Source organism: Nyctibius grandis, chromosome 1, assembly GCF_013368605.1.
Source record: "Nyctibius grandis isolate bNycGra1 chromosome 1, bNycGra1.pri, whole genome shotgun sequence".
NCBI classification, from domain to species: domain Eukaryota; kingdom Metazoa; phylum Chordata; class Aves; order Nyctibiiformes; family Nyctibiidae; genus Nyctibius; species Nyctibius grandis.
Genome location: NC_090658.1, coordinates 60569400 through 60595339, shown reverse-complemented (window position 1 = coordinate 60595339; position 25940 = coordinate 60569400). Strand labels below are relative to the sequence as shown.

The following is a 25940-nucleotide window of genomic DNA, read 5'->3' as shown; positions in this document are numbered from 1 at the left end:
ACACAGTTACTAAACCCACCATGACTCAAATGCAAGAAGTAATATACAAGTTGATCAAACACTGATAGCTCTGTACCGAAAGCAATTCCTTACACAGACTGCAGAACCATCAAACTCTGTTTTATATCCACAAATTGGCCACTACCCACTTAGAAATTCAGCAGACTTATGACTTGGTTTGGTAGTTTATAAGGAAATTAACATTTCCATTCTACATGGAATATAAACACACAATATACCAACACCCTTTCAAACCCGCTGAAAACTTTTACACAGATTTCACATTGGTTTTAATAAACATAAATGAAACATTTTGCCAATAGCATCAGGATAATGATCTTAGGCTACAGAATTTTCTAAATGGTTACAGCTGCCTTCAGATGGAAGTAAGCTACCTATATAGGGAATACAAAGTTTGCTAAAAGGTCCTTTATATTTGCAGTGAGAACAATTCCCATACGAAAAGCGATCTTTAAACAATTGTGATTTCTGTATCAAATTTGTTCTCTTTAAAAATGAAGACAATTTATCTGCCAGATAAAACAACCGGACTTGGTGGCAAGGAAGCCTGTGCACACACACCCCCCCCCCAGCACATACTTGTGCTCTGTACATCATATTCATCTGAAGGCAAGTTCTGCAACACCAGCTAAGCTCCTGGGCACTTGTTCAACTCAGTCTTCCTCAGAGTTTAATTTCTATGAGAAATCCGGTGACTTTATATAGGTGACACTGAGTACATAATGATAAAACAGCGCGAGGAATACTTGAATTTTAGATGACGATGCCTTTAGTTTAAGGTGACTATATTGACACGGCAGACAAATCCCTCGTTTCGCTCAGTCATTTGTCTTCTCAGTTGTCTGCACAGATGCCTGCACAGCTTAAATTCTCCCAGAACAGAATGTGTTCATAGTAAGACTGGATTTATTCAGAAGCTAAAGTTTGTGGTACCAAAAGCCTATTTATTTCTGAGAGACCTCTTTTATCGCTTGTGCCAAGGTCTACCTGCCTGAAGGAAGGTGTGCGTTATGTGCCTCAGTTTCCCCACCTTGTACAACAGGAAGAAGCGCCTTGTACTCCAGTGCAAGGCACACTAGAAAGACAATGTAAACATCAAAAGTACTTGGAACGTTGTTACTGAGAAAATAAAGGTAGTTAAAAGTAATCCTGTACAAATTAGCCATCTACTGTCCCCTAAATGCCCTGTTCACAAATTACATAGATATCCTGGGATACATTCATCCCTGAGGATTCCTCGACTGCAGTGGAACACCACCCTGCATGGGTTTGGCCCTTTTGGAGTTGACATGTTCCTGGCAGATCACTGGATGCCACACTCTCAGAACTGGAAGTAAAACAACAGAAATCCTCCAGCCCACCTGGAACACAAGCCCCCAGCACTGCGCCAGCACATCAGCATTTGTGTGTAAAACTGAGCATGAATAGGTACAATTGGATAACAGAAAAATTCAAAAGGTAACCTTATGATCTGAACGGCAAAGCATAACACTAGATGTACAAAAACCTTACAGGTTTCCTAAAATAATATTTAAATTTAGTAACAGGTAAGGCTTCTCTAAAATAAATTTTACTCTAACACAACTGGCTGCACAAGATTTTAATGTATTACATTTATTTGCTTCTCTCAGCACCAAGTGATACAAAAACAACACTGCCTAGTACCACTTTTCTATTACTAGTTTTCAAAACAAATTTGAAAACCACTAAGGTATACTTTTAAGTTTAATTAAAGTCCTCATTCAATCCTACTAAAACGTGTATTTAGCACTATGTAAATAGCCCCAAAATTGAAAGAAAAGTTTTTTTTCCCAAGTACCTTAATAATCACAATTCTAAAATATATTCTAGCAAGTTAGCCTACCACAAACACATGCTACTGAAATTCTGCAGCCTTGAGCATGCACACACAGCGAGTGTGGCAACACTGCTTTACATATCCACAGAGAATCTTGAAAGCCTCCTGATAAATGGCACACTTTGAAGAATTACTGAAATGTAACTAGTTAGGACATAGGTACAATTTTAAGGACGTAAGGATAAATACTGTCATTCTCATGCATCAAATGAGAATTTCAAAATACCTATGATAAAATATTTGAGATGCAAAAGTAAGAAAGAACTATCAGTAGCTATTGAAACTTGTTTTCATTGCACGAATTTCATCTAGTTTTAACTAAGATACTATTTCAGAATGAAACAGCATTACCTAACAGACCGTGCTTAGTAATTTCAAAAATTTTGTTACATATGTAACTACAAAATTTAGCAGTGGATTAAATGCCTTAGTTTTCATCTCCACAGATTTGAATCAGAATGCCAAAAAGACAGTAATCAACTGCTTAGTTGTACAATCCTTACACGATGGAAGCAGCAATAGAGTAGACAGGTTTGCATCTCTCTTTCTTTATTGTATCTCATACACAGGGTCCTGCTGTTCAACGTGTAGGCATAAGCGCTACTACAGAAACCAATAACTGAACACCAAACCACAAAGTGTCAAATATACGGTCGTAATATATATATAGATGCTACTAACGGAGAATATTGCTATTTGCTACTTCTAAATAGAAGCTATGTGAATACTAAACTGTTTATTTGAAAATGCACAGGGAAAAAATATATTTTATTCTCCCATTGAGACATCAAGAATCTATTCACCACACCAACAGCTGTTTAATGGCCTTCAGGCACAGGACATGATTCTGCAGCCCTGGCTTAGCCAGAACTCCCAATACAGGCAATCTATTTAACACAAAAAGAGCTGCAGAATCAGGCATATTCCGAGGTTCCCTGCTGCAAAACAAATGACTGACACACACACAAACTCAGAGCAGCTCGACAGATTTTTTTTCTAACACTTGCTATATACCTTATGCTATACAGGTACTCCTGAAAAGACCCAGGTTCTCTCTTTGCGTATAGATGTATGTAAATCTTACACACGTGCACAAAGGAGAAAGATGTACACAAAGCGTACAGAGGCCAGCTAATGTGTTAAGCTACTGCAGTGCAAATCAGAAGTGAAGAATAAAAGGAGCCTCAGGACTCTAAATATCTGTACGCTGCCAAGGAATTAATCAATAATCAAAATAACTGAATGACAAGGTACTGTACTAGCATCACACAACTCCTCCACAATCAAATCAATATATCCGCATGAGCAATATCCATCTGCTTTGAAAACGTGTTTCTTCAGAAGTAAGAGGCCTCTTCTTCAAGCTCACATCTCGTCTCACGACTGGGTAAGGCGATTAAATGAAATGGAAGCAAAATTGTCTTAAATAATTTAATCGGCTGGACAAACACAAAAGTCAGTTCAGAGTGGGATGCTGCAGTTCTGCATATTACAAAAATTACCCATGCTGAGGCAAGAATTTCCTGAACAAGCATCTCTGATGTAGTAGCCTACTGACAGTCCTTTTTTCTCTGTTCGCAGCACAATAGCTTCTTATAGGCGTAGGGGCCAATCATCATCTGCTTTGCAAAGACACATGACAAGTGAGTATATTCTAATGTGTACATACACATATACAGAGTATACACACAGATGATTATTAAAAAATAAAGGAAAGCCTTCTGTTCAAACACTGGACTGAATAATCCATTTTTCTCTTTCAAAAAGCAATCAATTTCTCTACTTAATGATATAAAATACATAGAGATTGACACGTGGGAATTAAATAAAAACCAGTGTACAAATTGTGTTCTGTAGGCTAATAGTAAGTATTTTTTATTTGACAGAACCTATTTTATACATTAAAAAGTATTAATTCAAAATCTAAGAAAATTTCTTATCTCAATCACTTACTGGTTAGATGGAAAAATCGTAATAGAAAGAACACTGATGACCTGCCTATATGACAATTATGTTAAGAAAAATAAAATTCTAAAAAAAAAATCAAAGAAATTGTGCCTTTGCCAGACTATTCTTTCTAAGCTGCATTCTAATTCTTATGGTACCCAAAAAAAAAAAAAAAAAAAAAGAGAAGAAATCTGTGAAGAGAGGACACAAACCCATAAATATAAGGAAGTATTTCTAAGGGTCATACTGAGGACATAATGAATTTACTCTCACTCCTCCAATAAAAATAGAATACTTTAAACAATTTCTGCTGTGAAGAAATAGCACTCTGAACGAACATGTACTGTGTCTATCTGACAACTATTTTCCTAGCTTTTAAAGCCATAAATTCTAAACTGCCTGTGTTTAAAAGCAAGCAGACAATGCAAATACTTTCAAATTAATTATAAAAGGTTATGTATATGAGGCCTCATTACCTCATGGCTTCCAGTGACCCTTTTAGCAGTGCAAATTAAAAAAGGTAAAAAATAACACAAAAAGAAAAATCTTATTTCCCTGGAAGAAGCAGAAAGGAAATGGAATAAAAACTAAAAACATGACCAGAGTGGTCTGTTGGAAGTAGACAAACACGTGCACAGCCAGCCCATCGAGGGTTTCTATTATTATTTTTTCAGGATTAATACACCGTTCACGATATTAACTGATGTTTTCTCCAGGTTCTGTCTGTTACTTTACGGAGAGATCCAGCCGTCTGAGGACCCCAAAAGCATACACCTGCATTTGTTCCTGTCAGTCCTCGTCGTCGTTAAAAGCTATTAAAACATTTAACAGTTCTGAATAGAAAGATTTTGTTGAGGGGAAAAGAAACCCATAAAATTCTAATGCACTACTCCATTTAACGCAGTTCACTTTCCTACTGAGAATTCAAGCTTAATCTCGCACTTGTGTAGAAAAATAACGAGATCAACAGCTCCCGGTGCTTCTTGAAGCATCCTAACCACAATTCAAACGCAAAAGCATGTTTTCCCCCGAATATCTGGGTTCGTTGCGGCGATGAAACGAACGCAACCTCTGACGGAACGGGTCCTTTTTCCCTTTGTACAACACACGGCGTTTTCTCACCTAGAGCAGCTACATGCAAACAAGGGATTTTTAAGAGGCACGCACAGGTTAGGTATCAAGCTAACAGAAATTTAACGAAATTCGTATTTGGAATAGATTTTTTTTTTTTTTAAATTTAATCCCTTGCATAATATCCGTAAACTGCAACATCAGTAAAACGTTTTTAGAGACACAAGCGCAACTTGCAATCCCGAATCCTCAGTCCAAGCGCTGCTATTACAAGATACTCCCCTGCCGCCTCCAATTAGCATAGAATTAAAAATCTAAAAAAAAAAAAAAAAAAAAAAAAAATCGATGCCCGGAAACACCCCGCCACCCAACCGAACTGGGTGAGGAAGGGGACGGAGCGGGGAGATGCCCCTGCCTGGTCACCGCGCCGGTGGCCCGCGCGGCCGGTGCGGAGGCCGTGTGTGCGACCCCCCCGGCCCGGGCGGGCCGGCCGGCCGCCCCCCCCCCCCCCCCCCCGCCGCGGCCGTCCGCGCCACCTCGCCCCGGCGGCGCGACTGGCGGCTGTTATTTGTGGCGGGGGTTTGTGTGCCTGCGCCGCGCGGCACTGCTATTTACATCAGCGGCGCGAGGTGCCCAATGGCGAGCGGGGAGCCAATCAGATGGCAGATTAGATGTCAACTCGGAGGCAGCTGTCTGGAGACGGTTGCAGCCGGTTTACCTCCACAATTCAAATTCCGAACCTGGCGGAGGAGACCCGGCTGCTCCTCGGGACCGGCCGGCCAGCGGCGCTCGGCCTCCCGCCCCGCCGGCTCCCCGCAACGCACCGCCGCGCCCGCCCCGGAAAAGCCCTGCGCCGCGGCCCGCCGCCCCGCCATCATCGCGCCTATATATCGATCGATCGGTGGATCGATCGGCGGAGTTACTGGGCTGGGGCAGGGAGGTGCGGGCGGGGGTGGCGGCCCGCCCGGTGCCCGCTCCCCTTTACTGACGCCAAGGACTTTCCGTTCTTTTTGTTTTGTGGGTTTGTTTTTTTTTTTTTTCCTTTTTTTCACCCCCGGTTTGGATTTCTGCGTGTGTTTGGATGGGAGGGGGAGAAACACAGTTAAGGTGCACGGCTGGTGGTGGGAAACTCGCCTTCAGGCCAGCGGCCCCAGGCACCCCACGCGCCCCGGCCCGCGCCGCGCGGGCACAGGCGCGCACGCACGCGAGAGCACACGCGTGCACACACACACGCACACCCGCGCGCTCTTCCCACAGAAAAAAAAGGCGCCCGGCCGCGTTCCGCGCATCCCACTGCGGTAACTCCGCCGGCGACAAACTAATTCGCTCGGAGCGCGCAACGGCGCAACTCGTTCTGTTCAAAAAAATCACAGGTCAAAAAGAAAGAGAAAAAAAAAAAGAAGGGAAAAAAAATAAAGCCCCGTGGAAGATAATGGACGTCATCCCCCGGGAGCCCCCCGCGTCCGACACTCCGGTTACAAAATCCACCCCCCGTCCCAAGCCGCCTGTCCTCTGCGCCCCGCGTCCCTCCGCCGCTGTTTCGAAGTGGAGGGAAAAAAATATTAATTGGGTCTGAGAGCAACCTAATTTCGGCAGCGAAAGCCGCACTCCCGTGCCTCCAGCCCCAGCGGGGCCGCACATTGTGCGCCGCTCGCCCCTGCTACGGGGGCAGCGAGAAGCAGAACTGGCCCGGAGGGGGGAGGGGGGGGCAGAAAAAAAGAAAAAAAAAAAAGAGGGAGGAAAAAAAAGAGGGGGTTAGAGGGGAGGGAAAAAAGTGAATCTGAACAAACTAAGACCTCGACACGAGTGGCACGGAGGCGGGGAGCCGTCGTTAATGGAGCGCGGGGGGTTACCTGGGTCCTGCTGATGGCCGGCCCGGTGTTCCCAGGGCTCATCGCCGGGTGACTCCTTTGTTGTGCCGCTGCCCAGGCCGGGTTTGCCGCTCCGTACTGGGCGCCCATGTCCTTGCCCATGCCCATGCCCGCCGCTGCCTGCTGGCTTCCCGGGGCGGCCGCCGCTGCCTGGGGCTGGGGCTGCGGCGGCGGCGGGGCGCTGGGGCTGCTGTAGTCGGGGTAGCTGCTGCCGTAGCTCCGCATCATGGGGCTGGGGGACGTGAGCAGCTGGTTCAAGGTAGGGGTGGCCCCGGACGGGTGCTGGTTCTGTCCGGAGAACCGCGCGAAGCCGCCGGCCGCCGCGCCGACAGCAGCCTTGCCGAGGCCGGCCCCGCCGCCGGGGCCCATCATCATGCCGCCGCCCGCCTGCCGCGGGGAGCTCAGCACCCCGTAGCCCGCCGCGGAGCCCCCGTAGCCGCCGCCGCCTGCCCCGGCGGCCGCCGCCGCCGCCACAGCTCCCGCGCCGCCGCTGCCGCCGCCCGCGCCGCTGCCGCCGGGGCCGCGGCCGTAGCCCGGGTAGTGGTTGTACTGGCTGTTAGGGTAACCTTCGTGGGAGTTTTGCAGGGGGTCCATGCTGTTGGGAGCCGCCGTGGGGTGCATTATCCCCATCCCGGGGCTTTGTTGTCCGCCATGTTGATCAAAGCAAGGCCCGGCGCGGCTCGCCGTAGCGCTGCTGGCAGGGGCAGGGGCAGCGTTGCCATAATAGCTATTGAACTCCGAGACACCCACCGCGGAGGGGCCGCCGCCGCCTCCTCCGCTCCCGCCGCCGCCGAGGCCGCCGCCGCCGCTCCCAGCGCTCGGGGGCGGCTGCTGGGGCTGCTGCTGTCCGCCCAGGGGTCCCAAGCCGGGGTGATCGTAGCGGCCGCCGATGGGCTCGCCCATCTTGCCGGGCATTTCCTCCTCGTCGGCGCCTTTATTCAGCATTTGCTGCGGCTGCTGGGGGGGCTCGGCCTGAGCGCCCAAAACACTGTCTTTTCCTCCATGTTGCTGCTGCTCCATGTCTGCACTGGGCTGAGCAGCGCCGCCACCGCCACCGCCGTTGTTGTTGCTGCCGCTGCCGCCGAGGCTGCTGTTGTTATTCTGCACGGGATGGTGCTGAGGCGGCGGCTGCTGCGGCGGCGGCGGCGGGAATTGATTTAGCTGCTGCTGTAGTGCATGGTGGTGGTGGTGCGGGTGGTGGGCATGGTGGTGGTGGGCATGGTGATGCGGGTGGTGGGCATGGTGGTGGTGGGGCGGCGCGGCGGGGTGATCGCCTCCGACGCTCTTCAGCTTGTGGTTGGGGAGCAGCCCGGTCTCCATGGCCGAGCCCGGGTTGGAGGAGGAGGAGGAGGAGGAGGAAGAAGACGAAGAAGATGAAGATAACGCCGAGGAGCTTCCACCTTCCTTCAGAGCCGGCTCCGAGGAGGAGCCGCCGCCGCCGCTGGCGTTGTTGTTGTTGTTGTTACCGGCGGCAGCGGCGGGAGCCGCGTTATTGGCCATGTTCAGTGGCTCGCTGTGGTGGTGGAGGAGACGGTGATCTACATTATTCACGCTGCTGCTGCCGCCGGCCGGGCTCCCCTCTCCGACCCCCAGCACGGGGCCCGGCCCGGGAGCCCCCGCGGCGGCCGCGGCCCCACCCGAGCCCCGCTCCGGGCCCAGGCCGCCCGGCAGGCTCGGGGCTTTGCCCTTGCTGTTTTTCGCACCCGCTGGAGCCGCTGCAACTTGCGCGGCCATGATCATCGCAACATTGCGAGTCCGGAGAAATTAGTAACTGGTAATAGTAACTACCAAAAAAAAAAAAAAAAGAAAAGAAAAAATTGAAAAAGGAAAAAAAATAGACCCCCACCCTCAAAAAAGGGGGGCGAGAAAGGGTGGGGGGAGGGAGAGGACACGGGCAGAAAGAGAAGCGGCCGGGGAAGGGACTTGACTGAGCCAAGAGTATCCCCTGCGGACCGCTCCGCACGCTCCAAATTACAGAAATTTCCCTCCCCGAGTCCGTGGTTGAGATTAGAAATGGTAAGAACGCCTTACGGTCTGTGCCTGTTCCTGCTGTGTAATTTCATGTTGAAAGTTTTTTTGTTCAGGTTTAAATAAAACTTTTTTTTCTTTTTTTTTCCTCCTTTCCTCCCTAACCCGGATATGGGTAAACACTCGGCTGGCGGAGCCGCGCGGGCCCAGCATGGCAGGAGCGAGCGAGCGGGCCAGCGCCGGCAGCCATCGCCCCCTCCGCCCCCAGCGCTCCCGCGCACTCGCAAAACGCGGACTGGACTCCGCGCGGCTCCGGCTCCCGCTCCCCGCCGCCGCCGCCAGCAGCGCGGCGGGCCGGGGGGGGCGCGGCCCCCCGTGCTGCCCCTGCTCCCGTGCGCGCCGAGGGTGGCGGCCGGCGCGGGGCACCCTGCGGGCTGCGCGGAGGAGGCGGTCCGGAGGGCGCGGGGGGGTTGGTCCTAGGCGAAGGGTCGGGCCGGGCGCCCCGGGCCGCCGAACGCCGCGGGGCGGGAGGGGGGTGGGGGTGCGCCGCCGGCGGCGCTGCCCGCGGGCCGGTGGGGAGGCGAAGGGGCAGCCGCAAACGCGGTGCCCCGGGTCCAGGTGTGCCGGTGCAGAGGGGTCGGTCAAACTTCGGGGAGCGCACGCTGCACCCCAGCCCCGCGTGTCCTGCTCAAAAGCCGCCTCGTTGTATTCCCAGGGCAGGGAAACCTTTGCTGTGTCGCGGAAAAATAAGACTTTTTTTTTTTTTTTCTTTTTTTTCCCTCCCCTCCACGAAGATTTATATTGTGTGTGCAGGCGGTTAATAAAATTTAACCTAAAATTCTGTAGCGGTAGCATCTTCGCAGTTGTCCCCATTGCCCAGCTGTCTCCAAATTCTAACGGTCATTTGCACTGATGATGCTTTTATATATAGGGCTGTTTTCAATATGTTCCGTGTACTTATTTGCAGATCAACAGGAGTCGATCAAGGAGAGTGAGACGTTTTCGGTCTCATAATTGTTTCCCCAAACAATATCATCTCCAGTACGCACAAGACACATGAAAACGTAGTAACAGAAAAATCAAAATACGTAAGCCGAGTAACTCACGCTCCAAATGGAGAGCTGCTGCTGCTGACCTACATTTTTGAGCCATCCTTCAGAACGGTTTGAAGGTTTTTTTATAACTATCTTAATAGAAATGATACCCTAGTATAAGAAAAGGTAATAGTCACACACTACGTTCAACTAAGGAGAGCACTTGGGAGATCAAATACTTGGCTATGAATATAGCAAACGGGGATGTTAGCAAACGTTTTCAATATAGTAAGGGTTTAAACCACGCTGTTTTAAATGAATATATTTATGCGCTCTGTTAAGGGTACGCATGTTTTCAAATTTCAAAATGGGTAAATAGGAGATTCAATAATAATGGTAGAGAAAAGTGCAGCATATCAAGAACGATGCTGTCATGAGTAGGTGGGCTTTTTGAATCCACTGTGAAAACACTGAAGCGCAGAAGCTTCATGCTATAATGTTGAATTACATGCAAAGATTATTGATAAATGTATGAACAGTGTGATTCCAGTGTCTATTATTTTTAGTTCTGTCTGAAAAGTCAGAAATATTCCTATTTCCATTATGGAGTTAGTTTTGAAAAGTCTCAGCGCTCGTCAAGTACATCTTGCTAATACTTCTGTTACAGCTGTATATTTCTCTTTCTTTTCTTTTTTTTTTCTTGGTACTCTTTGCAAGTGCAAAAATGTTACATGCTAGTAGAAAAACATAGAGCGAGAAAAAAAATGGTGAGTAATTCTAGTGGGGGGAATCAGGTGCATACCCAAGGGTCATTACAGTCTGTAACAACAACAAATTGCAATTCTATGCAAACTGCTAGAAAGGGGTATATCATCTTTGTAGGAGAGAGAATAACAGAACTGTAAGATGAATTCATGCCAAATCATTCATCAGCTTTTGCCAAGAGAATACTACATCTTTGTTAGTGAGCCTTTTTGACATTTTCTCCTGGATTTTCATCTTTTCTATATTCAAATGCACACTAATTATACACATTAAACCACATAAGTTGCTTTTTTGAAGTCTTTCATATGCAAATGTAAATATAGGTGTCTACTTGTGTGTATTTATTTACATGTGTACTCTAAAATAAAATATAAAATCAATTACACATTTATACTTTAAGACATTTATATTCAAGCAAAAATATATATATTGAAAAGCTGATAAGATGTACGGATAGCGCCTCGGCTGCGGATCGCAATACTTCCTGACACGCTCCGCAACTCTTTGTCATCAGGAAAATAACCCACAAAGTTTAACACAGATTTACTTTGAAATGTTTTCCCCAGGAAAGAAAAAAAGGATGAGGCTTTAAACTGAAGAGTTTATACTACTAAAACTCCTTTTCCTCCCATTTGTTTCAGCAACTCGGCTACAAGATTGGAACTAAGAGGCTATAAAATAGAGGCCCTCAGCACAATGAAATCAGTCTGCTATAAAAGGCAACACATGCCAGTTTTTCCTCCCCAATGGCAGATGCCACACCCTAAAGCAGACAGAAGGCACTGCAGTCTGTGCAAGGGAAGCACAACACAAAGCAACAACGATGGTTCAATTTTTTAAATCGCAAATAATGTTGAAATTCCTTTTGCCATCTTTGCTCAGATGATGAGTGGTAGTGTTTGTTAAATTCAAATGCTCCTTTCCAAAAGCTCTCCTTGTATGCATGAATTATGAATTTATTATAAGATAATGTAAAAAAGCTCTAATTGCCATGCATATTATCTGCTGCAAAATGATTGCATTGGTATTTGATATCGCAAGTGCGCAGTTTCAACTTTAGTGCCAGTTTCATTGTTTCTTCAATTTAATTATTTTCTATAAACCAATGTTGTCCAAGCATGGTTTCTTTCTCTTGATTTTTTCCTGATAAATTATAAACTCTGATGCTCCGGGATCCCTTTCCAGGATAAACATCATTTGCTAAACTTACTGTTGGTAATTTGTTGGTTCCGTTGTCTACGACACGTGTTCAGACCCCGTAGGCCGCCCGTGTGTATCTCAACCCCATGGAAGTGAGGCATCTTTCCCAGCAGTACCGCAGCCATTCTTCTGTTTGGTCAGAGCAGTGGCTTTTAAATCACACAAAGAGTAACACTAAAGAGAGAAACAGAAAAAAAACCCTAATATTGTAATAGCTCTGAGGTGTTATTTTAGAGGTACTGGGAGAAATCTAATTTTTTTGGTGAGGTAAAAATCCAGTCAGATGTTCAAGAGCCTGTTGCATCTGACCTGCGTACCTACAAGAATCTGAAAAATCCCCATGTACAAAAAAAACCCCTTTTTGTTGGGTTTTTGTTGTGCTTTATGTTTAAATCCACTGTGCAGTTTGATGAAACAGTTGTCAAATTCGCTGTAATTCTCAATTTCCTTCTTTTAGATTGGCACTAGATTTAATGAGGAAAAAAGAGAGAAGTATGTGGGCTTTTATTAAATTATCACTTCTTTTACTAGTTAAACATCCAATCGAAATAATTCTGAAGTCAGTGCAAATCTTTTAATTGATTTCAGTAAGGCATAAATCAGATCACAGAAAAGTAAGCAGCGAGCTCAGAGCTTTAGCTTTATGCTTTAGCTTGGTATTTGGAGCTCTAGTAATGGGATTTTCCTTTTAAGAGAACCCTTATGTGATCAACATATACATATAACATAGTAGTGTTTTCTTTATTATGTAATATTTACATTTCAGTCACAAATGTAATATGTAAACTATTACAGTAGATATCCAGCTGATAAGCCAGAATCTGTTAGGTGTAAAGCCTGTAGGTAAGTGTAATAATTTTATTTTAGCTGGACATAATGAACTTTGAAAAAACACGGTTTATGCCAACAGATTGTGGCCTGAAACATGTAGAGAGTGACACATTCTACCATTTAATTAAAATCCATTCTTTAGCAGCCACTAATCCTGGGCAATTTAATCAATTTCCTCTGGCAATATGTAAACAAAAGGACTTCAAAACATCACCATCTCCATCTCAAGAATGTCATACACGATTTTATTATGGAAATGCAACATTAGCAATTTTTTTCCTTGCTGGATTTAAACCACTTGAGTAGAACGTTTAAATACCTCAATTTTACAAATGCGAATCCTCCATTGAAGTCAATAAGATCACTCACTTCCTTAAAAGTTAAGCCCTGATTAAGTGCTTCTATGGACTGAGGCGTCTAGGAAAACCAGCGCTTGAGTCTGTACTTTGGTGAGATTGCAGCCCAACCAATTTTCTAAATCAAAACAAAATCTTCCGCTTGGCAGTAACAGTAGGGGTTGTTGATTTCTGGGTTTACCCACCGGTGAAATCTGAGCTTTTAAACTGAATCCCACTAGTATTTCTGGATCCTATGTCATTGTTTGAGAACATCATTGCATTTTGGAGAAATTTAGGAAAAGGCCAGCCTTCCTTTGAATTAATAATTTTTGGTCCTGTTCATTTATAAATTAGAAAACTTGAACGAGATTCAGCACAACAGTAATCACAGAGTTCTCTGCCAATGTTTCTTTCCCGTTCTGCCTTTTACAAATCTTTTCTTTGCTGATGTGCAAGAGACATATAGGAAACCAAAAGAAATATTTGCTGTTAGCTACACGTTGGTCGGAGGTCCTTCCTATCCACAGTTGTAGCATGCAGGCTTGACTGATATGTCAAAGAAACAGTCAAACTGACAATACACAGCTTTCACACTCATAAAATAAATGAAATCTGTACCTTAGCTGTAAACACGCTGGATCTTCCAAGAAAAAAAAAAGCCCTAGTTTTCTTTCCTAAACTTTTTCTGCAGTATAGTTACACATTTTATGTATCACAATGCAAATATTACCTATAGCCTGCAGTATTTCTCAATGGCTGTTTCTAGGAACAGATTACTGTGGCCTCCATGTCTTCACCAAGAAAAATAATTTGTCTGTAGGATATTTTTTATGTACAGCCAGAAATGCCCGGATTTTAATAGGAGATGGCACAATTTTTTTCCTCTGCAAATTGAATTTCTTTTCTATGACTATAGTGTATATGCCATTCTGAATATTTGCAAGGGTGACAAAATTATGTTTTTGCCTGATGCACTCTATTTCTGACCCATTTCTGGAGTATTTGACCATTTGGAATCTCTAATACAGCAGCTCTGAGACTTCTAGCCAGAGCCCCACCTTTCTCCCTTGCTGTAATAGTTTGTAATTCCCTCCTTCCCCCACCTTATCTTCACTCCCCACCCTTTTACACGTACATGCACATTCGCTCTCTGGGTAACCCCAAATTCCTGCAGCCCAACTTGCAGCTGCCTTAGCCTCCCAAAGTATAATCATACTGTATCACTCATGAGTATCACTCATACTGTTGCTTTCTCTCCAAATGAATCCTACCCTCCAAGTCCCAACAAAGTTCACCCCAGTGCCAACTTCCTTCGGCCCCTTTGCATAGGGGACACAAAGTGAATGCTGTCGGGGAAGAGAGGGAGGAACTGCAAAGGCTGGAAGAGGATAAGGGAGGAGAGAGGTGGGAGAGGCCAGATGAAATTTTACTGACCCTTCTTTGTCTCAACCTGGTACATGCTGTGCTTTCCCAAGGGGGCAACTTCCTAGTTTGAGAGCTGTTGCTTTGATGCATTTATCCTTTAAGAATTCCTGTAAACTGAGAAGTCCAGTTACTTCCACTTTACCGTCAAGGAAATGAGGCACAAGGAAGGAACGCTGTGGCTGCACGAACATTTCTTTCAGCTGCAGTGCCAGCTCCAGCAGCTCCAGGTGACTGCCATAACCACCTGGCATGGACCTTGGGGATGCTGCTGCAACGGTCCACGCAGCTGCATGGTGTGCCAGTAACCCAAGGGGGGAGAAAGAAAACTTATTTTTATCCAGATCCTTGCACTGACTCACCCAACGGCCCAACCAGTAGTGCTGGCACAACAGGAAGGGGGAAGAGAAGGGGCAGGGCACACGAGGCTGTTACCCACTTCTTACTGTTTGACCGAAGTGGAGGTTTGGAGGCAGGGTGAGATGAATAGGACCTGTTTAGCCAGCACTACTGCCAAAAGAAATGTATGTCCTAAGATTATAAACAGGTGCTCTCTTCCAAAGCCCAGCTGAGCCAGTGAAAAAAGTTACTGTCCCCATTTCTTGTCGGCATCACCCCTGCCAGATATTAATGCTGCTCACATCTGCTGGTACAGTTGCTCATATGTGTGTTCTCCAACCCTTTTCAGATTAAATAAGCCAGGTTACCAGACTTACTATTTAAACCGTCTGCATTAGCTCAGACACATTTGCCTAAATAAGATTAGGATAAAGCGAGCCAACAGATCTGAGGAGACAGCAGACTCGAGCAGAGGGACAATAAATCGTTGGTAGGTGGCAGTAACCTCTTCAATAAGTACATTTTCTTACATACTGAGGGGGTCCATCCTTTTAGGCCCTAAACGTTGGTCATGGTGATGTAGAGAGAGTTACATGTCAGTGAAGAGAGTTTATCTATTTTTTAGATGTCTGGTTTAGAGTAGTAAAAGCTCCAGCGTGTGGGGTTTACCATCTTTTACTTATTTTACTATTACTGCATCATGGGGATGTACACTTGTGAAGTATATGCTGAACTGTGTGTACATCTCCAGAGTCCCAGGCTTGCATTATGACTGCTGGGCCATCCTCTTTGCTCATAAGTGGCTCAATGGAGCCTCTAAGCTGCAAAAGTGAGTTAGCCATTGTTGCCCAAGTGTGTGAGGTGGGAATGCTGCTTGCACAGGAGGCAGCTGAAATGCCTGCAATCTCTAGATGCACAGGGAGAGGTTAACTTGGATGAAGATGCTCCACACACCAGCTGGAGAAGAGGCAGCCACGGCTTTGTTCCCAGGGAGCTGGCACAGGAGAAGGCTGCGCTCCTGAGGAGTGCAGTAGCTGTCAGTTATGCACGCGGTCCCCATGGATGGGTTGAGCTTGCTCCTGTCCTCAGCAAACAGGACGTCACCACTAACTGCCATTCGGGTGCTTCACTTTCACATCCTCTCTGCCATGACACGTCTGATTGTCAAAGCCACAATCAAATCCTTGTTATGAGCGTAAAGTATTTCTCAAGAAAAGCATCCCCCGTGGCTGGCTCCCTGCTTCAGCTAAGCTAAGAGCTAAACTAACCTAAGAGAAGGTGTTTTTTATATCCTGGATGTAAACTACTTCAAGATACACAGCTCTAAAAAATCTTGATATATTACTAGTCTAGGGCCTGATCCTAGAAATGCTTTTACTAATTCGTGTAGTCTTTGCTCCTGTTAAGCCATGCAACTTAGTGACAGACTTGAGCACCTATCATGTGATGAGGATTGGTCTGCTTAAAACATCTGTTTCTTCTTGCTTAACTTTAAAAAGAAATGTTATTAAAATTAGAATGACCATTTTATTAATACGAAATATCATCTAGTTATTTAACAAAGATTTAACAATGTGAGTCATCTGCATTAACAAATCCAGATGCTACAGTCAGAGGCAGCAAAGACTCAGGGACTGACAATAGGCTAGCTTTGTGTGCTAATTAATTTTTTGCTATTTATTTTTTGTTCCAAACAGACCATCCCTAATATTTTATCTCTCTTGGTGGATTTTAGAAAAATTATAAGTGAACAGAAAAATACCAGGTTCTCTCTCTTTTAAAAAAATTAATATACAAATACCATTAAGATTTTTCTAATCTTGATTTTGTCTTTTCAGCGGACTTCATAAAAAAATGAAATGTGTGCATATCTTTTTGCCATGTTACAGCTGTCTTCTTCTCGTCCAGAGGACTGGACAAATGTGGTTTTCATTTAATGACATTTAAATTTAAATTGCTGCACCATTCTGTACCGGATGTAAACTTACTACGCATATGTCCAAGAAGAAAGGAGCCTAATTTGGGAACTGCTATCCACGGTGATTCTCACCAGCTAGAAATCAGGGACTGCACTCGTTCTGGGAAAGGCCACATAATGTAAAATCATCAAAATAGTCTCGTCCTTTTTTGCTCTTCACTGAAGGGCTGGTTCCACTGAATGGGGATTTTCAAAGTACCTTGTGACAGAAGAATTAAAGTTCAGCAGGAGCAAAGTGAGGTCAGTACTAAACACTTTGCCTATGTAATTTTAATACATATATTTTTTATGCAGGGATCTTATTTGCGCAGCTCAGTGGAACCATGTATTTGAAGAGCACTGCTGATTAATTAGGTTGGTTCAGTATGAACGAATTAGGTGATCTCTATTTTATGTCTGTTTTGAAGTTCCCTATTGTGAACTTCACCCCATTCAGTGCTTCATCTAAGAGACTTATTACTAACTTTACTTGGGCAGGAAAGGGAATCATTAAAAGCACTATGCAAGCCTCTTGAGTATGGTGGGTTCTGTTACAGATGTATAAACCCAGCTTATTACTCAGCTAAGGGGAACTGACTTTCTAGGTAGGTTTTGTAAACAGAGGGATCATGAGTTGGCAGGTGTGAAAACTGCAGTTTTTATGGACCAGCCCTGAACCCAAGTTCAGGGTTCCTGGGGTGATGTCTGTACCAGCTTTAAAAGTAATCTGCCTCTTTTTATAAGTATATTGTGTATTTTGCTCCTATTTTCTCGAAAGACTGCAGAAACAACTGATTTCAATTATTTGGAATATTTATCTCAACGCTTCAGTAAAAACAAATTCACGTTTCACTTAGAAATACAACAAAGGTGGAACATGCTAGACTTCCCTTTTTGCTTCTTTACTTCCAGTTCAGGAGTTCCTTTATTCAGGCTGATGTTAAATCTACTTGTATTAGAGAATCCTTTTTATCTGAGAAAATCTTATTCCTTAGCAATGAATCTCAGAACATTGTGGTGTGATTGTATAAAGCCATTGCTTTTTCTTTATTGCCCACTAAAGAAACATTTATGATTAAATGCGAAAGGGAACTATCTCATTCTCTTGAGCTGGAGATATTGGACTCAATAATGTCCTTCATACGTGTATGCTCTATTTCAGCTAACCTGTTAGAATGGCAATATAAAATTGTAAATCAATGGCATCAAACACCTGCAAAGATGAGTAAGATTGCAAGCCATTTCTCAGACAGATTTGGAGAAACAGCTCCCAGCCAAGAACTCTTTTACATGTTCTACAGGGTCTGTCCTAAATTACCCCAATAAAGTCACTTGTTATACATCATATTGAGAAAATTGCCAGCTGTCTGATGTCAAGTACTCAGGCACGCTATAGATAGGGACACTTGGACTTTGAGGTATGTGACATACAACTGGATGTTAATAAAAATCGAGTTGCAGGCTATTCAGGTGGTTATTTGCAGAGCTAAAAATTCAGACTCCTCTTTAATAACAGAAGTGGGTCCTTAGGAATTTGTTCAAATTTGTTCTGTTTAGCTATAACTGCAGAAAATGCACACTTCTCTATACAAGGTGTTCCTTTATTGATTACTTCAGTGAAGGTAGGAACAGTTAAACCCAACTACTCATAAACACTTTATGGGATAGAAAGAATGAAAGTAAAGAGGAATTTTGTTTGTTTTTCTTGTCTCTCTGTAATCACAATGGTATCTCTTTTAAGATTGTCATCTTCTGCTTGGCTGATTCTCTTGTAAGGGCTTTAATAATACGAAGTTAATATGAAGTGTAACTTTGTACTTACAAATATACATCAGTCAAAACCCCTACTCTCTGTATTTTGGAATAAACTTGTTAAGATTTATATGTGTGAAATATCCCGAGACCTAACAAATGCAGAGTTGTTATTGCCCAGGCATGGTTTTTACATCAGTGCAGTATAAAAACTTGGCTGCCAGAAAATATAAAATAAAAATATACACCACCCAGCTGATGGTATTTCAACCCCGCTCACAGAGCTGACAGTACCCATGGAGCACGATTCTGTCACAAGGGTGTTCTTCAGCTCCCTGCAGAGGACACCAGAAGGTGTGGGGGGATATGTCTTAGTGTGTCAACCTGGTAGTTTATGCTGCTTTGGAAGGGTGATGGCAGGTCTGCTGCTGGGAAAGGGATTACAGTGTTACCTAGAAGAATGCAGCTAGAAGGAGTCGAAGAATGATCAAGGAAAGGATCAGAGAGAGGACGAACTCCAAGGAGAGACACCTGCACAGAAGAGGGCATCACAGGGGTCAAAACATCTTATTATGGCTCTGGATTCAGTTATGTGAGGCAAAAGTATAAGCTAGTAAGGAAAATGGTGACTTCTTCACTTGGTATCTCTGACTTAAAAATGGTTTCTAGAAGATGCTTGCTCGTCTATGAATCATGAGGGTTAATTACATAAAATTGCTTGACCTCTGTTATACCTCAGGTTGTATGACCTGAAGGTATCTTCTGACCTTAAATTTTATAAATCTGCATTAAGTAGCTGTAAGGAAGGAACGGCAGAATAGGATGTTGTTTCACTGATTTGAATTACAACGTATATTTGCATCTTCATTTGCATTTACTGTCTTAGGAGTAACTGTACCGAATGCAGTTGTGGGATGGAGTTGTCACTGCGAGCTGAAAAGAGGTGAATGTGTGTTCTGAGAGACCAAGATCACGTTTACAGGACTGGTATCTACTAGCATAGCTGTAAAGAGATGCCAGCGCTGACAGGCATAGCTGTGTCAACAGAAGCCTCTGGTAGAGGCACAATTGTACCAGTAAACCTGTATTTTTACCAATAATATTTTATGCCGGTAGTGGGAGACAGTTTTATTCTACTACCAAAAAATACCATTTTGCTAGTACAAATGTATCCACACTAAACTGCTTAGGATTTTAGTATTCATAGCAAAGCACTCCCCTCAATGATTCCTAAACCAGTCAATTTTGTTGATGCTGCCAGAGAAAGGGCATGCAACTGGCTCTGGCAACCATCAGCCTTGTGGTACCATACATGATAGCATTTAATAAGGGGAGAGTGCAGAGAGAGTTTCAGGAGAAGTCCAGGCTAAATCTGTTGGCCAAATAGTTTTGTCAGGGAGGAGTGTGAAAAGATCAGGCTGAATGAAGTTGGAATAAACAATGTGTAAAAAAAGTTCTTTTTTCTAAAATATTTCTGTCATTTGAAGCAAAGGTTTAACAATACTGGCAAAAATGACACTGGAATAAACTGCACTGACCCCATGGTTTTAGTAATTACAGCTATACTGGAAAATTCTTTGTGGTGTAAACTAGCTCTCAGAAGAGACCCTGGGGAAAGGGTGAAGGGTGATAACAGTTAGCACTCCATCCAGGAGCAGGGAATGAGGAGGGAACATCACTACTTTGGTTTGCAGGCGTAGGCCAGATGTGCCAGCCCCAATCAGACTGTGTGACCCACTCTCTAGCCTTGCCTGTGCAAAGTGTGGGTGTTACACTTTATTCAGCAGGGCTCACGGCCTCCATTTCCAGGGAGTTCCTAGGACGTGGGTGTACACAGCTTTAGCGCCAGCCTGGCAGATGCAGTCTCTACTGAGCTGGTGCTCAAAAGTGCAGTTCTTGCTTTTCACAATTCATGTCTAGGCGCTGCATATTTTGGAAGGGCATGACCACTAATCAACCTTTACTCCACCTTAATAAAATTTTGCAATAGACTATGTCCTTACTTTTTTTCGCCCCCCAGTAAACTTCTTGAAGCTTTCCAGTACTCTGACACAGCTTTTCTCCTTCACTGCTTCTGCAGCTTTAGCAATGATTCTCCTGGTCAAAATGGCAACTGGCTGCATGATAGAGCTTTCACTGCATCTGCACCACTCATACCTCAGCCCTTCTCCTCACTGAGGAACAGGACTCAAAGACCAAACCTCGGGGCATTCAGAAACACTTTGGAGGTGATTGTGGAAACGATTGTTGGGAATGCATTTTCAAGCAAGGTAGTGGGTGTGGGGAGCTAGGGGTGAGGGTTTTGGGGAAGCAAAGTGCCATGGCTGCTCCAACTGCTTCTTCTCTCCCTCCTGCGCTGTTGTGCCATCTGTGCCTTGCAGTGCTGTTCACAGTGCTCACCCACCACAGGGCTTTTGTTCTCCTTATTTCCAGCATCGCAGCTCTGACTCGTCCCTCACCCATCCCACCATCACTCCTGTTGCTCTGACCCCCATCACAGCAACTGCTAGCATGCACAGACATCCCATGCAGGACTGCCTGGTGCTTTGTTTCACTCCTGCTCTGGGAAAACATGGAGGACCGGCAGTGAGGCGGGAAGGTGAGGGAGCTGGGAAGGGTGCAGGCACACCTCCGGGCAGGCACAGCCAGAGGTCAGGAGAAGCAGAGGAATGGAAAAAAGATTACAGCCTCTGCTCCAAGGTTGTGCCTCGCACCTCACAAAAGATGGCACTGGCACACGGGAGGTCCGGAGAAGACTGAAGGGGCCCATTCCTCTCCATGAGGTGTTCAAAACTGCATGAGACCCCAAGGAGACGAACATAGCCGAGAACAGAAGAATGGTGAATGGCTCTCTACACTTCAGTCATGGCACATTCTCACTTTGCCCTTTCCAGGGCATTTGGGCTCATGCAGGCAGGGGAGAAGGGCTCAGCTGGAGGCAGGAGCAGCACAGATCGGAATTCACTCCTGGAGAGGCTGGTGTGGAGCCAGCCGTGGCAGTGACAGAGGGCTGCAGCCGGGAGCGTTAGGTGCTGCCTGCCACTGACCTTCTTCACCCAGCCCGGGGAAGGGAGGTGCCGCTTGGCTTGGTTCGGCCAGGGCAGGTGAGAGTGGGCAAGGGGTACACCAACAGCCCACCCTGAGCCAGAGCTCGAAGGCCCAGCGCGAACCCCAGCGTGGCTCAGGCAGGGCAAAGCTCTGGGGTGAAAGAGGGAAACGCCTGTCAGGGATGCGCCGGATGACTCCTTGGGCAAGAGGCCTCCGGCTTGGACTGCAAGCGCCACACAGTCCCTCACTGAGGCACCGGGGCTGGGAACGGGTTTTGGGGCATTTGCAAGAGTCTCTTTTAGAGATGAAAGCGCTGCTCAGCTAGAGCTGTTTTTGCTTTTGCTGGCATACGAGAGGGCGATTAAAAAAATAAAAAAGCTGCAATGGCTGAAACGGGGAATTTCAAATACCACTTATATTCATATGTTGCAAATTTGCTCCACAAAAAATGTCATTTTAACAAAAAATTTCGGGAGTGTGAACAACATAGATCCCACTCTGTCATAATACACTTAATATGTGAAGAAGTATTTATGTGGAATCCTCAGTTTAGTGGGTAAATAGGCATGTATCTTTAAATTAATTCAATCCAGCGCAATACAACTGCCCTGAATCTGGTGCTATTTATAATGAGCCCAGAACACTTTATAAAAACAATAAATCAACCGGAACAGCCGCCGTGCCCGCCGCGGGGGCTGACAGGGCACGCGGCCGCGGCGCCGCGCCGCTCTGCCGAGCGCCACCTCGTGGCCGCCCGCCCGACGGGCCTGGGGGCGGTGCCCCGCGGAGGTGCGGGCCGCGGTGCCCGCCGGGAGCGGCAGCCATGTCGCGCAGCGCAGGCTGTGGGCAGGGCGAGGGAGGGCCTCCCCGCCCGCTCCTCCCCCTTGGCCCCGGCCGGCATCCATTCCTTCGGTACACGTGCGTGCCCTACTGTAATCAGCCTAGATAAGAGCTAAAGCACTTCATGGGTGTTAGATGTTTACCTTCTTTTCGTATTTGGAGTGTATTGTGCCAGATCACCTGCCGCTGCCCGGCAGCCTGGTGCCACCGGGCCGTGGGGATGTGTAGTGACTTATGCCACCTGCTGATCTGGTAACACTGGCTTCCAGGGCTGATTTTTTGGGGTAAGGTTTTCCCCCGTACCTGCACGTGCACCTCTTGTTCTACTCAGAAGTAAGCGTTTTTCTAAAGATGCACCATTTTAAGTTCCACATCATGGGACTTGGCAAACCTATTGTCTGGAGAAACGCTTGTAGGAGTAGGAGTTATTATAAATCACACAGTTACTCTGAAGGAGTATAAATGGAGAAAACAGCACAGAATCACATAATCACAGAATGGTTGGGGTTGGAAGGGACCTCTGGAGATCATCTAGTCCAACCCCTGCCAAAGCAGGTTCCCCTAGAGCACATTGCAGAGGGTCGCATCCAGGCAGGTTTTGAATATCTCCAGAGAAGGAGACTCCACAACCTCCCTGAGCAGCCTGTTCCAGTGCTCTGTCACCCTCAAAAAACCCAGCAAAAGACTTAAAGTTTTTATTTGGGGTAGAAAGAGCACAGAAGTGAAATTTTCAAAGGGTTACAAATACCAATGGAAAATCATTAGAGGGATTAAACAAGAGTATTGGTTTTATCACACCTTGAAAGCTCAATTTGTAAATATACAGCAAGACCCTTAATAATCTGTAATAAGAGTTCTCAGAATATTGTGTGGCCCTGGGAAAATGCAACCATTTTCTCCCTGGATCTGGAAGGGCTGTGGGTGTATCTTTGCTCCATTCCCCATTTGGTGGGCATCGTTTGTTTCCTGATGCAGGTCTCAGGAGCCAGAGAGGAAGAAGTCATGATACCACTGCTCCACAAGGCAGTGTTGTCGCGTGTTGCCGCTGTTGGATGAAGTTAGTTGTAAAGTTATGAGGACGGTCTTGAGAGGTGATGCTTTCATAGCAACCCAGTGTTCTGCAGTCTTGAGAGAAATTAAATACCTTCATTTTCATTTAAAAAAAAAAAAAAAGGGTCCATGTTTGTAGTGACAGGGTTAGAAATGCTACTGTGTGCTGTTCCTTACCCCCTGTAGGCTGCTGACTCCTGAATTAACAGATTTGCTGACATGGTTCTTCTACATTGGACCAGTCAGGTACAGTCTACTTGAGAGGACAAAGTGGGCTTCCTGTTTTTGCGTGGTCCTCTGTGTGTACATCTGCATGTATGGATGGACCAAGACTTCTGAGTATCTCACCCTCCATGAGAAAAGAAATACTCCATTTAATGTCTTAGAAAGGGATTCCCTACGTCTACAGAATAGCTCTATACCACTCTGACTAGAGAACAGGGCTTTCTCTCTTGGGTTTTATAAAATGTACTCAAAATGGGGGCCAGAGAGAAAATCAATGATTGGAGACACTATATGCTGATTTACAGATAGATTAGGGATATAAATATTACAACCAATATGGATGTTTATGCCTGTGTGTACTGTCTGTGGTGCCTTCATCGTATCCATAAGCCTAAATCACATCAGAGATTCCTGAGCATTCAAAAATAGGAAATGTTACATAACTGACAAAGAATAGAAAGATTCTGAGGAATATAACTGCCTTCTTGGGCGTGTATCAAACCCATGATTGTAGAGAATGGAAAAACAAGTTCATGGAGTTCAAGCTTTTTCTCCTTTGTAAAAACAAGAGCAACCTGAAAGATGGTGTAAGTTTTATAATTCAAATAGCTCAAGTGCCTTTCTCTAGGAGTTGGAGGAAAGAACATCTTATCCATACTGCTACCACTTACATGTATTTAAAAATAGACAACACAAAGACTCCAAGTATTCTTCATGTGTCTTGTGCAGTGAATACAACTTTGATGGTTTATTCTGTGTCCAAAACAAAAAGAGTTCCCATACCTTCTGCTCTAACAAAAGGTTTTGTCTGAACTGAGTGTACTTGAAAAGGAGAGGGGCAAAAGCACAACTGAAACCGAGCCATATTGTTCCCCCTACTCTAATTCAGCTGAAAGAATATCAATTCCCAGCTGAAATCTTGAGACAATCAAAAAGGGATCCTTCAGTAAGACTGGATTTTTCACAGATACAGTATCTGAGGAGGAATATTTTCCCCAATATCTTCTTTGTGCAGTGTCTTTTTATGTGGCTATCATGTAGATAACAGCAGGGGATTCCACTTAAGTCGATCCTTAATGGATTTAACTAATGGTTTCTTTGTGATGCTCTCAAGACAGTTCTCCTGTAATGTGGATCCTCTAAATATTTAAATCCACCATTGAAGCATTTCATAGGAAGAAAGTCTCCTACCACTAGAATAAAGAAAAGGCTTTCAGCTGGAAACAATACCAAACCAAAATCTGATTTGTACAACTGCATCAAGAATCTAAGCGCACTTACTCTCTGAGGCAGCTGATACAACAAGGGCCTGGGGTGCCAGGTAAACAACAAGCAGTCATTTGTATATTGAGACAATTTCTGTCCTTTCCCTTTTCTCTATATCCTCCATATTTTTGAGGGCTGTTTGTAGTGATTAATGGTTTGAGTGAATGATAAAGCTGCTAAATTAACATTGCTACTTACTGTTGATACAGGGTAACTGTCTAAGCCAGGGGCTCGTGGCATCTTGAAAATAATGGATAGGTTAACCTGGGACGCTTCTCCTTGTTTCGAGTCTTTCTTCTGACACTGCCTCAAAGTAATCTTTCTCACTGTTGTAACCATTATCCTCTTATTTTATTTTTTTTTACAAGTGGAGCCTGATGTTTCTCCCGTTCCATAGAATATTTGAGCTGGAACAAAAAAACCTTTTAGAAATCTACTTCATGTATTGTCAAGACCCGTTTTTTTTCTCTCCTGTCTCTTTCTTGGGACGAACAGTCACTTCAGAAACGAACGCTGCTCTTTAAGCTGTCTGCTTAGCCCTGGATTTTACCGTGTTTCCCTTGCACAAAGAACAAAATCTACTGTTTTCAATCTAGATTGTTTCTGAAAATGAGAAATAATGGAAAAATAAAGGCTCCTTGTAGCTTGCATTCAATGGAACAAAAACATAGAGATGCAATTGCCCCACAGCTGCTTTTGTGGTGTACAAGATACATCCCCTACCTTTTGATTACATAGGACTCCTCAAAAAGAATAAATATTGCTCTCAGCTAAATACATCTGTTTATTCTTCTCTGCACAGTTTGGGTAGGGAATTGTATTTCTGCAGATGATATTAATAAATTTATAGAAATTTTCTGCAATCACGTCACAATCCATATTGCCTAAATCTGTCTGTTACTTGTTCCATATCTAGCCCCTAAACATAAAGACACTTTTAAAATGTTACTCTCTGATATTTCTGTGATACAATTAATTTCTGCATTTCAGTCACTCGGTATTACTCCATAAACAAGCATGTAAAACCATTCTGAATTCCTTTGTGCACAACTGTGGTATAAATAATATACAATATAAGCAGCAAAGTTTCTCACTTGCTATGGAAAGTGGCCATCCAGAAGGGGTACACTGGACCAA

The 25940-nt window shown here is 44.8% G+C and overlaps 1 protein-coding gene across 2 annotated transcripts in view; it reads right to left on the bottom strand.

Moving 5' to 3' along the window:
• Positions 1–8341, bottom strand: part of ARID1B (AT-rich interaction domain 1B) — a 341543-nt gene extending 333202 nt beyond the window's left edge. For both annotated transcript variants that reach the window (XM_068408105.1, XM_068408190.1), the window contains exon 1: positions 6751–8341. In XM_068408105.1, the coding sequence (XP_068264206.1) occupies positions 6751–8268 (1518 nt within the window). In that variant the 5' untranslated portion in view covers positions 8269–8341. The remainder of the gene's footprint in view (positions 1–6750) is intronic.
• Positions 8342–25940: the final 17599 nt, after the last annotated feature.